Raw genomic sequence first — 16,249 nt, forward strand, 5'->3', positions numbered from 1 at the left:
AGACAAAAACATGAATAATGGCTTATAATGGCTATAGCATTTTAAAACATGAACCAGAGGTTCTGCTGAAGGAAATTTTCACCATGCTAGGAAACATCAATACTAAAAATCACATTTTCTACACTTACTACAAATCCAATGCCATTATGATTTCTGGAATATGGGTAAAAGGCACCCAACTGCATCCAACGAGCACACATGTCATATGTTGTGTTGTCATTGAAGCCACAGATATCTGCTCCAGTCTGTACATAATAAAAAATATTTAAATATCAGTCTCATTTTTAAAAACAATATAAAGAAACAATTACAATTATTGTGAATTAAACTTACATAGGATATTCCAAAAAGGCTAAATTCCATCATACCTGAGAAAAAAGTTGTACACTGTTATAGCAAATGATTTGTCTTTTAATAATAACTAAATTAACCTTTTGTAGGCCATTAGGGATTTTGTTTTGATTTTAATTAAGAGGTACATGTATCAGTCTAAAGTCAGTCTATATTAAAATTACAAGTATTGATTTTCTTCTGCAAGATATTTAAAAAACACACAGATTTGTTTGCCAGTGCAGTTTTCTGTAATAAACTTTGGCTTTAATATAATTATCTCAATAATATATGTAAAATATATAGATACATGTATTTTATATATGTAACTTTCCATAGTATGCATTTTAACATGTAATTTTATAATATATTCAAGATGTTCAATGAACTTTTAATTCTAAGAACATGATATGGTCAGGATGATATATTTGTAGATTATAATGAATTCTGTAACAGATTTTGCATCCATTTTGTTAAGTTTCATGTTTTACATTAAAAACTGTAATACATATTATACAGAATTGGAAACTGGAAACTTAAGAAAATCCTAAATCCATCTTTTCAGAAGATAGTTTGACTAGAAATATTGCCCCTCCATTATTATGCACTTTTAAAATTTAATTTAATATTACTTTATGGCTTTTTTTCTTATAAGAGAAATGATCTATCAGTGGATTCTTTTTTTTTTTTAAACCCCACTTACAAGTTTATTGATGAAGATAAAATGCAAGAAGTACTTAAGTGCTATGGCGGTGCATGGTTAGAATGCAGTATTGCAGACTAATTAACTGCCCAATTCCAGGAATTTGATCTGACTGGCTCATGGTTTACCCTGCCTTCCATCTTTCTGAAGTCGATAAAATAAGGACTCTGATTATTGGAAAAAATATGCTAATACTGTAAACTGCATAGAGTAAAGCACTATGAAGTAGAATTAGGTATAAGTGCTACTGCAATTGCTATTTATTTGGGGGGATGTTTCATAAATGTAGAAGAATATAATAACATCACATGCACATTCCCAAAAGTGCAACTTGAATGTTTTTCTTAATTGGATTCATTGAAATATAATTAATCATGTATTAAGTACATGATATAATGGAATAATGAGGAAGGAAAAATTCTTTGGGTGGTAATGGTAATAAGAATAGTGTTATGAAATATGAAAATATTTAGTTTCACATGCAATACTTTCAGTGCATATTGTGCTCATCTGGAAAAAAAATATTAGGTGGCAAAAAATACAATTGTTATGTTTTCAATGTATTAAGACTGAAGTTTAATTCATAAGGAACTGAGAAAATTAAATGTTCCTGATGAGTATCTTTCATGATTTTTATTTCTTAATATTCAAAAGTAGCCTATGTCATTAATTATACATTGCTAATATGTCCAGAAATGGGACACATAAATAAATCTGATGACTACAAAAATGTATGCAGTCCATTGCAAAATTGGGTAGATAAGCATTAAGAGCAACTTTATACTACTGATAAGAGTCTGTTACTTAAAGTTTTATAAACAGTAGAAATTTTATTTGTTTACATAAAACCTATTAACTGCATGCAATTTAGATTTTACTTACCAATTATGGATTTGTAAAGTTGGTCCCATTTTGAAATATTATCACCTAACCAATGCCCTGCCCATTTGCCACTCGATGGAAATGTTGAACGAGAAATGACAATGCCACGTTCCCCTGTGATACTATGCAGAGCCCTAATAACAGGAAGAAACCAACATTTAGGGCGAATCATTAAAAATCATTATATATACATTTTTTTATTTTATTTGTCTTTTTGGTTGTTCGGGTTTTCTCCCGCGTAAGATTTGAAGTATCTAGGCAACGTTTCGATGAAGTCTCATTCATCATCTTCAGGCTTCTGTCTTCGGCTCTTGCTTCTCAGAGTGATGTGAGATTGCAGAGTGATGTGAGATTGCAGCTGCTTCTTCCTTTTAATTGCTAGTGGGGGTGGGACTTGATTGGGTGGGGGCTTGGCTGTGTTCTGATTGGGTGGGGGTGTGTTCTCATTGGTAGGGGGTTTGGCTGTGATCTGATTGGTTGGGGGGTTGGCCGTGTTCTGATTGGTTGGAGGCATGTTCTGTTCAGGTGGGGGCTTGGTTGTGCTCAGGTTAGTCTTAGTTGCTGGGGGATTTGAGTTGGTGAGCTGTGATCTTGCTGTTTGGCTTCGAGTTCGTGGTTGTTCTCACGGGTACTTACATGTATGGTATTCAGCTTTGTTTGGGTATTTTCCCATGTCATTGTAGTTGTGCTTTTAAAGTTGTAGCAACATTTTGGCAGAATCTCATCTGCCATCATCAGGCTTCTGCATTGTGTTTGTCTGTGAGTCAGACTTTCACAGCCGTTTATGTTTTAAATTTGGTGCTAGCCTACTGCTGTGCCAGAATGGTTTTTTCTTCATCCTGATTGGTTGGGAGTCTTGGTCTGTGTTTATTGGTCTTGGAGTTTGCTGTGTTCTGCTTGATTAGTGTTTCTAATATCTTCTGTCTACATACATACAGACAGACATACATAAAGACATACATACATATATCTTTGGTTATTTGGGTTTTCTCCCACGTAAAATCGGAAGTATCTTGGCGACGTTTTGATGAAATCTCATTCATCATCTTCAGGCTTGTGTCTTCGCCTTTGTTCTTCTCGGAGTAATGTGAGCTTGCAGCTGCTTCTTCCTTTTAACTGCTAGTGGGGAAGTGACTTGATTGGGTGGGGGCTTGGCTGTGTTCTGATTGGTTGGGGGGTTGGCTGTGTTCTGATTGGCGGGGGGTGTGTTCTGTTCAGGTGGGGGCTTGGTTCTGCTCAAGTTAGTCTTAGTTGCCAGGGGATTTGAGCTGGTGAGCTGTGATCCTGTTGTTTGGCTTCACGTTCATGGTCATGCCACATCTTCAGGGTGGGCTTCTGTTCACTTCATGTATGGGTCGGAGGGGTTTGAAGCAGGTAGTGATGTAGCTGCGGTACGGCTTCTGGTCCATGGTCGTGTCTCATCATCCGTGTGGATGTGAGTCTGCTTTCTATGTGGAGGTGGTAGCATCTTGTGCGGCCCTCGTTGGTGTGGGTCTGGTGTCATTCTTCATGTTAGGTACTCATTTGTTAGTGAGGGCGGGTTTCCAAATGGCTGGTAGGAGGGAGGAATCATCTCATTTATTCATGCTGTGTGGGCGTTTTTCTATCTCTATGGCTTCTCTGATTATTCTGTTGTTGAACTGTTCAGTTTTGGCGATAGTTTTGGCATTTTTAAAGTCAATCTCATGTCCTGTGGCTTTGAGTTGTTGGACCAGGGAAGAGGTCAGGTCTTTTTTGATTGAGTTCTTGTGTTCTTCAATGTGTGCACTTATTCTTCTGTTGATTTGTCCAATGTATGTGGTGGGGCAGGCGGTGCATGGGATTTCATATACTCCTTAGTTTTCTAACTCGATTTTGTCTTTAGGGTTTCTTAGGATGGTGGATATTTTTCTGTTTGTGCAGAATGCTGTCGTAATGTTGTGTTTTTGGATGATCTTGCTGATTTTATCTGTAGTGTCTTTTATATATGGGAGGAGGGCTTTGCCATTCTCTTGTTCTTTGTCTTGGATTTTGGTTGGGGTTTCTTTTTAGATTAGGTGGGTAATCTTCTTTCTTTGGAATCCATTGGCTGTTAGTACATTGGTGAGAGTGTGTAGTTCAGTTTTTAGGTGTTGTTCGTTGGCTAAACATTTTGTTCTGGAGATGATTGTCTCAGCTACGGAATTGAACTGTGCTGGGTGGTGGTGTGAGAGTGCATGTAGATAGCGGTTTGTATGTCTTTTCTTCTGGTAGATGGTGTGTCCTAGGGAGCCATTGGATTTTTTGTATACCAAGACATCTAGGAAGGGTAGTTGATTGTTAGCTTCTGTTTCATGGTGAATTGTATTTTGGGATGTAGGCTGTTGAGGTGTGTGAGGAAGTTGTTCAGTTTTTCTTTCCCGTGTGGCCAGATTATGAAGGTGTCATCTACGTATCTGAGCCAGAGTTTGGGTTTGTGATGATATTTTTCTAGAGCTTGTGTTTCAAAGTGTTCCATGTAGAGGTTTGCGATGACAGGTGAGAGGGATGATCCCATGGGTGCTCCTTTTATTGGTTTGCATTTTTGTCCATTGTAGGTGTATTGTAGGGGTATTGTATATTGGATAGGCAGTGGTTGGTCAGATCTAGAATGTGCTTGGCGGGGTTGTATTTGTTTTGGATGGCTGTCAAGGCTTCTTTTATAGGCACTTGAGTGAAGAAGGATATGACATCAAAGCTCACTAGCAGGTCTCTGGGCTGTAAGTTTTATTTCTTTATGATCTCAATGAACTGAAATGAGTTTCCTATGTGTGAGTTGATGGATTCTGCATAGGGCTATAGTTGTTTGGCGAGAAATTTGGCTAGGTGTTGTAGAGGTGAGCCTATGGAGTTGACTTTTGGTCTAAGTGGGGAGACCATAAAGCTTAGGGCTTCTGGATGATTTTTCTCTGGGTATGATTCTTTGCTGGATTTCTTCACTGATGGGGGAGGCTTTTATTTTGGATCTGGTGATTTTTTTCTAGGTAGGTGGTGGGGTCTGTGTTTAGGGGTTTGTGTGTGGGGTCTTGGAGTAGGTTGGTTAACTTGGTTTGGTAGTCAGATATGTTCATAACCACTGCCGTGTTGCCTTTGTCTGCTGGTAGGATTATTATGTTGGTGTCTTCTTTCAGGTTAAGTAGTGCAGTTTGTTCTTCTTTGGATAAGTTGCTTTTGGTTGGTTTGCTGGTGCAGAGCATGTTGGTGATTTTGAGTCTGATTCTGTTAGCATCATCAGGGTTGGTTTTGGTCAGGCTGGTTTCAACTCCTCATATAATGGTTTCTGTGGGGATGTCTTTGGGAGCGACAGCAAATTTGAATCCTTTCGAAAGGACATTGGTTTCCGCTTCAGTGAGGATCTTGTCTGATATGTGTGCACTGTTTGTTTCACGTGTGGCTGTGAGGGGGGAGGAGTTTGTTTCTGGCATTTTTGTAGTTTTCTGAGTTTGTTGGTGTATGTGTCTGTCTTGAGGGTGGTCTGTGTTTTGGTTCTCCAGACAGCGAGTTGTTTGGATTTGTCCCAAAGTGCTGGGTGAATCTTGTTGCTGAGTTTGAGGTGAAGTGTGAGGAGATCTTTGTTGATTTGGTCTAGGAGGAATCTTTTTGTGTGAAGTTCATTTCTAATTAGGGCCAATTCTGTTCTTTTTAGGATGGCCACCAAGATACTTCCAATTTTATGCGGGAGATAACCCAAATAACCAAAGATTCACATACAAATACCCGTGAAAACCTCAGAAAACAAATATTGCACCTCTACAGGGAGGAAACCCACCATCTGACCAGGACTTATGAAAAACTTGAAGTCCAAAGAGCTTCCATTTTATGTGACCTTGCATTCCTATGCAACTGCCGAGATCAAAATTTAATCCCCATAAGCTTCCAATTGAAATTCCACACCAACACAGCAGCCACCAAACGCACCCTAATACAAATGCAAATAGTTAAGACCATTGCATCAAGGGTGCTTCAAGAGTTTTAAATATAGACATACAACAATTCTTAATAGGAACATGGAGATAGAATTCATAAAATATTCTAAATTTTAACTTTTAAATCTCAAAATTGCCTGCAAATCAGGTATTTGAATAAAGGAAAATAAATTCTGGCTAAATCCTTGTTCTGTATGCTATTTCCCTATGAGTTGAGAAACCGCTTAGAGTAAATTCTCTATTGCAATATGGGATTTGGCAAGGCAAAGCTGAAAGTCTTAATTGATGTAGAGGTCACATAGAACTGATATAAATTGAACAAAAAACATCGGGAAGACAAGGGAATAATCAAACAGGTATGGCTTAAACCCATTCTAAGAAATTAACTTGAGAAACCAGTTCACACAGGTTCCATACTAATTCACATACTGATAAAAGTGAAGGAGACTGTAGCACACACACATTTGCAAGTTTTTGTTCTATTTAAAGTAGTTGTAGACCTATATGGCACCTATATACCATATAGGGCTGACATATCCATAAATACTGAGGCAATTGGGCATTACAATGTCTCTGGAGTTTTCCTCTTCTACAAAAGATTATGTATTTCTATCTTTTTCTCAGAATGAGTAAGATAAATTCTTTCTCTCAGAATCTGTTCTTGCAGTATTTTTCAATGGATTTTATTGTTGGAGATAATTCAGAGTGCTATTCCTGTTGTTGTTTTCTCTAACACATTTTTCTATCATGCTGAATCCTCTTCAACTTCCTACACTTCCCAATTTGATAAAGCTCAATTGGACAAATGTTTTCATTATATCATCTCTTGGGATTTAATTAAAGCGGACTGCTGAGAGATTATTATATAGAAAAAGATGTCCACATACAGCCTTCAACCACCTTATAACTAAATTAGTGGAATAACATAGCATTCTAGTCATAATAATTCCTCTAAAATTCAATTCTGCTGGGAAAGAAATTTAGGAAAATATTCTCTTTCATCAATACTGAGTAAGAAACAATACAAAAAATAAAATAAAAAAGGAATTTATCAGGCCATACATGGGATTCAAAATATTTCACTACCGGTTCTGTGGGCATGGCTTGGTGGGCGTGGCAGGGGAAGGATACTGCAAAATCTCCATTTCCTCCCCACTCCTGGGGAAAGGTTACTGCAAAATCCCATTCTCTCCCCACCCCACTAATCTGCTTTCCAGTTCTGTTCTCCTGTGCAGGACAACAAAAGAAGACCCACCTGATCATCTGGGATTCAGGAGACAGAAAATAGATTGGGGCGGGGCCAGTCAGAATTGGTATTTTCTGGTTCTCCAAACTACTAAAAATTTCCATGACTGGTTCTCCAGAACTGGTCAGAACCTGATAAATACCACCTCTGGTGCTTCTTCTTGTGTCATGCCCCTGGTGGAGACTGACTCTGAGGGAGAGGAGGAACAGCCAACAGGGAGTGGAAGTATGGCTCTGCCATACATACATACATACATACACACACACACACACACACACACACACACACACATACATACAATACACCTATCATAACTTTAGTCCAAATATATCCTGATTTCTAGACAAGGTAATGTTTGAAGAGTCCTTGGTGCTCTCTGAGGTTAATTGTTTTCATTCAGACATTTCATTACCCAAACAAGATAACATTATCAGTGCTAGTCAGAATTGACGTTTGCTCTCATTTTATATTCTGGTAGCTTGCCCTGTCAGTGTTAATGGGAGGGATCTTGGTAGTTCTTTGGTTGGCTTTTTACTATTAGCTTGTTTGGTTGTTTCTTGATAAGAGTATTATTTGCAACTTGATTGTTCATCTAATGTTAATCTTGGTATTAATCTCTGCTCATCTGGGTGTTGACTGATGCTGAAATGGTTTCCTTTCGGCTTGCTGATCATCTCCTTTGAATGGTATATACTGTAGATGTCTATTTGTTTGTTTGTTCTGATGGCTGCTCATCTCACTTTGAAGTGACTCTGGATGGCTTATAACATTAAAAGCAATATAAAAATAAAAGAAATATTTCTAAAAACAATGAAAAAATGGAATTACAATCCAAAGTAATGTTACAGTTAGAAGATGGGAAGAGAAGGAGCTGGATATATAGGGGCGGGGAGAGGTGGGATTTTGTTTTAATGCACCAACCACCTCCAGTATGATACTCCCCCATTGGGCACCAAGCTGGCAGAGCCTGGTCTTCAGCCCTTATGGAAGGTGAAAAGGGTAGAACTCGATCTTATCTCAGGAGATAAGATGTTCCAAAGGGCAGGAGCCATGGTGGAGAAAACTCATCTCCTGGACCCTGCTAGCTAAAATTTTCTGGTTGATGGGGTCTCTGCTGGTCCAGGTGAACAAGCCTGTGGGGTGAAATGGTTTCTCAAGTAACCTGAATCCTGTTGTAGCTTCCAAATACTCTTCAAGGGTAATCCTATGTAAAGTGTTCTGCATTTCTAGAAAGTTCAGATTTGTGTGTGTGTGTGTGTGTGTCTATGTGGACACACTTATGCAGTACCATTGGACTGACTCCCAAAATGTTTCTGGGTGTGCAGCAAGGTGGTTATTTTTGCCTACCAAAGTCTGTACGGTATGAAACTGAGTTATTTGTTGGACCTGCTGTTTCTGACCATCCTACTAATTCTGACAAAATGGACATGGTCCAAGCAATGTCATCTGAGGGGATTTGGGAGATGAACCTTTCTTATGGTAATATCTGACTTTTGTAAGAATTTCTCTCTCTTGTCTCTGATGGGTCTCTGACCCTCATTTTTAATCTGTATACGTCACTCAGAATCACTTCTGTGGGATGGGCAGCCATATAATTAGCTTAAAGGTACACATACATTTGGTTTCTTTTAATTAGATATATTTTTAATTATATGTGGTGGGATTTTGTTTGTATAACTTTGTTTAATGAGTGCTACTGGCATGGTAATTTTAAAAATTGAGCAACTCTCTGAATATTTTACACAAAGAAATGAAATTCAGTCTAATGTATATTTTGATTGACCATATTATATTCCCATGGTTTAAATTACACATCTTCAGTTTGTGTGTGTGTGTGTGTAGATAAAGTGAACCATTGTCACATCTTCAGTGACAATGGTTCACTTCTACCTCCAACCCACTTGAACTTTTGTAAAAATTATCACTTCCTTTGAAAGCCTTCCTATAAGCCTCTCTAGCAACAGAAGCTAAGTGGTGACAACACAGGAACCAACCTTCCTGTGCTTTCTACTGAACCTTTATCTAAAGAGATCAGACTAATTTCCCCCCTTCCTTCTGATAGGCTGTTGTGTTTTGTGTTGGTGCTCCACTTGGCCTTTCAGTGATTTTACCTCTGTACTCTCCCTCACTCTGGCTCTGTTTTAAAGTCTGACAATTTAACCTTTGTATATTATTTTTGCAGTTTCAAAATAGAATTTATCATGGAGTGAAGTACAAGATAAATCAGGAAAGATTTCATAAATAAATAAGAGTCAGATGAACTTGTCATTTATTCTCTATATTATTACTATTATTTTGGAGGAAATGAGTATGCACAGGCACACACAAACCCAAAATTTAATCCTTCATTTTCAGCTTCATCTAAGGTATCATTACTTCTAGTACTGAATTATTGTGTGCTGATGACGTTCAAGGAATATTTGATCTAGCTGGCAATAGGCAAATCTGAAATTCATTCCTTTCTCATCAGCAGTTTTGTAAAAGTTCTGATTGTCAGTGAAATATTAGAACGCCACCAGATACAATGTTCACTCAGGTGAACATTGTGATCTTTTTGACCCTCTCTTTTTTTCATGGCAAAATGAAATTTATCCAAAGGTCATTATGACTAATTTGGAGGAAAGGCTGTTCTCTGTTCACTGAATTGAAGGGTAAACAACCTAGATATATTATCCTTCGATCTGGCATTGCTTCAAACACAAAATATCTCAATCAGGAATTTGTGTGTCATAAAGATGTTTGGGAACAGACAAAATACATTGTTAAAGCTATAGTATTTCTCTGTTTCTTTCTTTATATCTACCTTCTTGCCCCTCTTTAACATTTGCCTTTTTAAAAAGTGAATTGCTAAGATTATTAATTTACGAACAAGTATACAGAGCACTTAATTTAAAACAATCATTCTGGATATCCTACATGGAATCCTAGCCAAATAATACCAGCTTTTTAATTAAAGCAGTCCATCACACACTAAGCTTGAAACAAGAGGTTATTTTCTTCTCCAATTCCTTGTGCTATACTCTTAATGGCATATTGAGAAGTTGAAAATTGTTTCATGTCATCAATGAATGGCAGAGTCCTTTTTATTACAGTTCATGGCTGGTTCATCACACAGGAGTGTCTCAAGTTGGCCTTTGCAGATTATGCTTCAGAATGAATCCATGTCATAAACTCAATAAACTGTATCTGAAAACACCAGGACAATTTGATGACATGGGCATAAACAGCCATATTGAGCTGTATTCAAAATATTAGCTGGGTCGTTTTAGGTCAGCAATTTCATAACATTTTACGAGGAAATATGTACAAATAATCACTCACAATTAGGTGGGTCTCTTAATATTCTGTCCCAATATACTTGCAGATTTAGTAAGAAGACAGGAAAGCATAAAAGGCCAGTCAAACTGGAAAGGTAAATGTTCCCATGGCACTCGACTTCTATTGAAGGTTGAAGTTGTATAGTACTCATGGTACGTAGAAAATTAACCTTTTTACTTTGTAATGTCTAAATTGGGCAGAGGGGACATTCTCTTTCTTAATAATGTTATTACAAGGAAACAGTGAAGGAACATTACAAGTTTCTTAGCTGAGCACAGATTTCAATATAGCTAAATACCCCCTATGCATATCTAGAACCTGTCTATAAACCACATAGGATATATTATTTTGAAAAAGCAGCTACAATATGCTGTGATTGTAGAGTTGGAATTATGGCTTGTTCCTCCTAACTAGTCTGCTATTTTCAAATAAAATAGAGAATCCTGTTATCGGTATTAAAGAAATATTCAATCCATGAAATGGCAGCAGCCCATTAACTCAGATAGGAAAGTATTTTAGGCCAACTTTTGTATGTAAGTGTTGTGGCTTGTTGGCCACCGGCCCCTTCAGCAGCCAAATCAAATGAGGAGGAGGCATGGGAGTCAGGGTCAGCATCAAGGCAACCTGAGAGCTTCAAGGGAGAAGAGGGAATGGAGCTGGCAGAGAGAGAGAGGGGGGGAGGGAGGGAGGGAGAGAGAAAGGGAGGGAGGGAGGGAGGGAGGGAGGGAGGGAGGGAGAGAGGCGGGGGGCAAAGCATGGGCCATCCATCAGCCCTAAAATGGAGAGTTAACAACCCCACCCTAGCTCTGGGGATAAAAAGCAGGGATCAGAGATGAGTAGATGTGGCAGACAAGGAGATTCATCTCCTTGCCGAGCAGACTTGTTATCCTACAGTGAGAGGGAAACTTTTTGCCAGGGCTACTGGCACTCCTAATAAAGAAATATTTGAGTTAACTTCAGACGGTTTGTGGAGCTGGAACAGAACAATAAGTTATAGCCTAACCTAACTTTAGCACTTTACTGGAAACTAAAGACAATTTCTTCCTTATAAATGTAAGTGATCCAATGATAAATTTAGAAAGTAGTTATCTGAGATTTCCAGAGGTGGTATTTAGCAGGTTCTGACCAGTTCTGGAGAACCGGTAGTGGAAATTTTGAGTAGTTCGGAGAACCGGCAAATACCACCTCTGACTGGAGATTTTACAGTATCCTTCCCTTGCCACGCCCACCAAGCCACGCCCACAGAACCAGTAATAAAAAAATTTGAATCCCACTACTGTACCAGACTATATTGTAAAATGCTATACAGCATAATATTAAGGAATGACAAATATACCCAAGTTCACTTGTTTGATTCTAGTTTATGGGAAAGATATTTTTGCTGGACTTTGTCAAATTAAGGAATTCCTTGAAGTAAGAGCAGGATAGAAATATAAAAATTAAAAAATTATGACCTCTTGCCCTTGGTATTACATTCTTGGATATGCCATTTATAGTCAGTAATTTCTGTTATAGAGATGGATGAATTAACAGATTAATTAAAGCTCAAAAATTCAGTTCATTTTTCAACAAATCTTCAATTGCAGACATCTATCATACAATTCATCCTATAACTCTAGCTATAATGTTAAAGTATTTGAATATTTGCAGAGCAATTTAAAGAACTACATATTTAAATATTATCTCTTTACTGAAACAATAACAAAGAAATTAAACTGTACGTGTATAAACTTTTAATCTCTCATGCAAATTAACTCTAGTAAATAAGGATTCAATTTATTAACTACTATAACTACTAAATAACTATTAAAATGTTGCTACTACTCAGAGAAAGATAACTTACTCATAGGTAGGCTTAGTCTGTGACCACCCATATAAATTGTGGACATCATAATGTCGAACTGGGCTTCCATCAGGCAGAATTTGTTCACTTTCCATACAAATTGTTTTCTCATTCAGTCCCACATGTTTTCCCAGAATGTCTGATAAAAATAATTAAAAAATAAATTCAAGGAAGTTAATAGAACCATATAAAGCTATGTCTGAAATTTAAAAACGTAAATTTCTACTTTTTTAGGTAAAATATTTTATATGGCTTGGCCTGTAGTAATTTCAGATCAGTAAAATATTGTAAATACAATGTGCATAATCAATTTTTTGACGAACTCAGCCAAAAGTATATGGAAGAGCTAGAATAATAGAACTACCTCCAAAATATATTTACCAGCATCATGTGTCTGACCGAACCTAAACATTTTCATTTTAGAAAGTTTGGCTTAATTTAAATTTAGGATCTATTAATATTTTTTATTTACCAACATTCCAAAAAATTAAAATTATTATAATGTATTATAATGTTAATTACCTGGCATATATATTGGATTATTTAGATCAGAGTTCCTACAACCAGTAACTGCACCATTGACAAAACTTGCAGGTTCATTCATATCCTTAAATTATAAAACAAATAAGACACCCAGACTGTTAATTAAAAATTTTACTAAGCTTTTATGAAGTGTATAACTAATATAATAGATAGATGATTCATTTGAAAATTGTATGCAAATTTTGCATGAAATGATATTACTTCTTTTTTAGTTTATATTATTCATAAAACTATATGAATGGTGTGCTATGTTGAAGTAAGCTATAAAGTCCAAGATAACAGAAATTGACCATTAGCAAACAGGCAATACATTAGTAAAGATTCTTGTAGAGAGCATAAGTTTGCAATAAACCTTTACATTTATTTGAACTGCCTGGACTACTTGATTTAGAATGCTCCAAATGATATTTAAGTGTGTGTTTGTGTGTGTATATAATATAAATCAGTGTATATATGGAATAGAATGTCATACACTTATGGATGAGCATATTGAAGTGGTACATGGATGAGATTTGTTTCTAAATGGATTTACCCATTCCTTCCAATAAAAAAATAAAACCACAATCTACTTCCTCATAATGCATGTCAGCTGCATTATTCATTTTATTTATTGGTTGGTTGGTTTGTTTATCAAATTTCTATATTTTAGATCCATTTCCCAAACTAAAGCGTTCCATGTGAGTTGCATTAACAATGGCTGGGAATAGAAAATTAGTGGGAATTACCAAGTTCCCCAGATGTAGCAAGAAAATAATATTTTCTTACTGTTAAACTAAATGTGATGTCTGAAAATGCTGATTAATGTAGAAAGCATGAATTGGAAATAATGTTACTAAATTTATCAGATAAAACATACAAGACAGAAACTTACAATCCATAGGCCATCAAACTTGATGCTTTGTGATTGATCTCTGGGGTTATTGTAGACTTCTTCAATTTCTTTTTTCCACCACTGAGCTGTAGATTTCCGAAAAAAATCTGGGAAAGCAGTCCAAGCACTGTAAAACTGAAGAGAAGCAAAAAATGTGAAGAAAAAACAAAATGTCCCATGTATTAGAAACTAAACTTCTGTTGATATAGCCTAACATGACATTTGCCTTTAGTGCAATCTCATCACACTGTTCATTCATATTCAATTTATAATTTATTACTGTAATCTTTTTGACAATTGATATGGCCAGGCATGCTCAATTCTGTTTCTTTGAGTGTGACTTCTATTTTCTAAATGAAGAACTTCACATTTCTGTCTGCAATACTTCAGCATCCTATGTTTGATTAATTACCTCAACTTTCAAGGGTATTTTGAATGTTAGTTATGCTTTTTTAAAGGTTATGTTATATCTCAATAGAGGAGAATATTGGTAGTTCAGGGTTGACCTCTGGTGCTTTCTGAACTTGGTTGTAGGCTTCCAAATGTTTCATTACTCCACTAGGTAACATCATCAGTGTGATAAATATATTCTATTCAATTTTATATCTTCTGCACATTTAATAGGCAGACATTAATAAGATTTCAGAAAAGTAACATGATAATTTCATTGTACATATTTAAAAACATTGTCTAGGCTCACTTCACATAACATATCCATAACTTTATGCATAGCCTTTAAATAGTTCCTGGAATCTTTATAACATCTGTTCCTGGAATAATAGAGTAGGAAGGAACTTTGGAAATCTTTTCATCCAAGCCCTGCTCAACCAGGAGACCCTATGCTATTTCAGACAAGTAGTTGTCTAATCTCTTCTTAAAAACCTCCAGTGATGGAACACCTACAACTTCTGAAGGCAAGCCCACACTGATTAATTGTTCAGGAAATTTCTGTTTATTTCTATGTTGGTTTTCTGATTGATTAGTTTCCATGCATTGTTTCTTCATCTGTCTTCAGGTGTTTTGGAAAATAGGTTGACCCCCTTCATCTTTGTAGCAGCCTCTTACCCTGTTTCTCCAACAATACGGCTTCCCCCAATAGGAAGTCCCAGCATGTTTTATAGGCATGAAATGAAATTAAGCCCCTCTCCCCAAATTAAGGCCTATATTAAAACATGAGAAATGGGGGGAGTGGTGGGCGGGGCTTGCCATTAGGAAGTACTCTTGTTGCACACCCGGATATGGTGCTGCCTGTGTTGATCCTGATACAAAGTGCCCCACCAACGCCGAGGTCAACATCCAAGCCATTGCCACCCACCCGCCCAAAGATGCAAGGGGGGGGTGGAATTAAGTCACCCCTGAAAAGACAAGCTAGCCATTTTTTCAGGGCTCAAAAAAAATAAGACCCCGTCTTATTATATGAGAAACACGGTAGATATTGGAACACTGCTATCATGTCATCCCTAGAACTTTTTTCCCATTAAACTAGACTTACCCAATTCCAATAAATCACCCAGAATCAACAGAGCTTACTTATGATTAAACATGTATCATTGACCATTTTTGGACTCATAAAATGCCTAATGGGGTTTTGAATGTTCCCACACTAGAATTGTTTCCCATTCTCTAACAAAATCCCAGGCTTTTTCTGAAACTCTTCTCATGCAGTATGTATGAAAGAAAAGCCTGCTGAATGGTGTCAACTGGTCAAGCATTCTGTGTCAATAGTTCTTTTCCACTACTGCATCCTAGCAGCTAGTATTTTATAGCAGGCACTGGTATTAAATACTATAGAAAGCAATCAAGAGACTTTACCTCATTATAAGGGGGATTGTGAAGGGATGTATATAAATTCCAATGGGCTTATAAATGAGTTTCAAAGTTCTTTGGATCTTAACCTTTGTATCTATTGCTGTGAGATTCAGGGACCAGTAGTTTTGCTGTGTTTTTCTAATAATGCTTCCCCCATGTGGTACAAGCTTTGTGATTTTTAATATAATTTTAATGTATCTAAAAATAAACCAGAGAACTGACCAATCAGGCATTCAGAGATTATACTTGTGCCAACATCCTACAGATCAGAGTATATTCATCCAGCTTTTTCCAATTGCAGATTTTCTACAATATGACTGAAGTTACATTGCTTTTTTGCTATAATTGCTATTACTAAAATTACTGCCAGAGTTAAGCTTTTATTAGTATAAGAATTTGCTTGGGATCTTTTTACCAAGGCAGTATTACACTTACTTTCACTTTATCATCCCAGCTGAGTGATGAATTTATAATAATATTAGGTAAATATGGCCACACCTAAAATAAATAAAAATAAAAATAATTAGCTTTATAAACTAATTAAAGGAAAGGAAGACTTTTTCTTACAAATAACCCACTGTAAAAATTTGTTTGCCTTTCATTGTTACCAAAGGGGGGGGGGGGATACATAAAAAAATAAGGCAAAGGGCATAAGGCACTTGTGTCTCTAAGCTAGAGTCCTCCAGCTTGGTTGTTGAGGAGATAGTGGTGCAACTGGAAAATGAAAATCCTTGTTACTTAGGGTGCAATAATAGTGATGGTTTAATATATGCTCTGAATT

At 36.7% G+C, this 16,249-nt stretch overlaps 1 protein-coding gene across 2 annotated transcripts in view; it reads right to left on the minus strand.

Moving 5' to 3' along the window:
* Nucleotides 1–16,249, minus strand: part of SI (sucrase-isomaltase) — a 177,770-nt gene that overhangs the window by 20,610 nt on the left and 140,911 nt on the right. For both annotated transcript variants that reach the window (XM_087933383.1, XM_087933382.1), the window contains exons 34-40: nucleotides 15,904–15,966; nucleotides 13,660–13,794; nucleotides 12,768–12,852; nucleotides 12,246–12,384; nucleotides 1,916–2,049; nucleotides 334–368; nucleotides 129–245 (exon numbers count right to left, since the gene is read on the minus strand). In XM_087933383.1, the coding sequence (XP_087789509.1) occupies nucleotides 129–245; nucleotides 334–368; nucleotides 1,916–2,049; nucleotides 12,246–12,384; nucleotides 12,768–12,852; nucleotides 13,660–13,794; nucleotides 15,904–15,966 (708 nt within the window). The remainder of the gene's footprint in view (nucleotides 1–128; nucleotides 246–333; nucleotides 369–1,915; nucleotides 2,050–12,245; nucleotides 12,385–12,767; nucleotides 12,853–13,659; nucleotides 13,795–15,903; nucleotides 15,967–16,249) is intronic.

The sequence above is a fragment of the Pseudonaja textilis genome, chromosome 4 (genome assembly GCF_049901715.1).
Source record: "Pseudonaja textilis isolate UNSWEBS1 chromosome 4, rPseTex1.2, whole genome shotgun sequence".
NCBI lineage: Eukaryota > Metazoa > Chordata > Lepidosauria > Squamata > Elapidae > Pseudonaja > Pseudonaja textilis.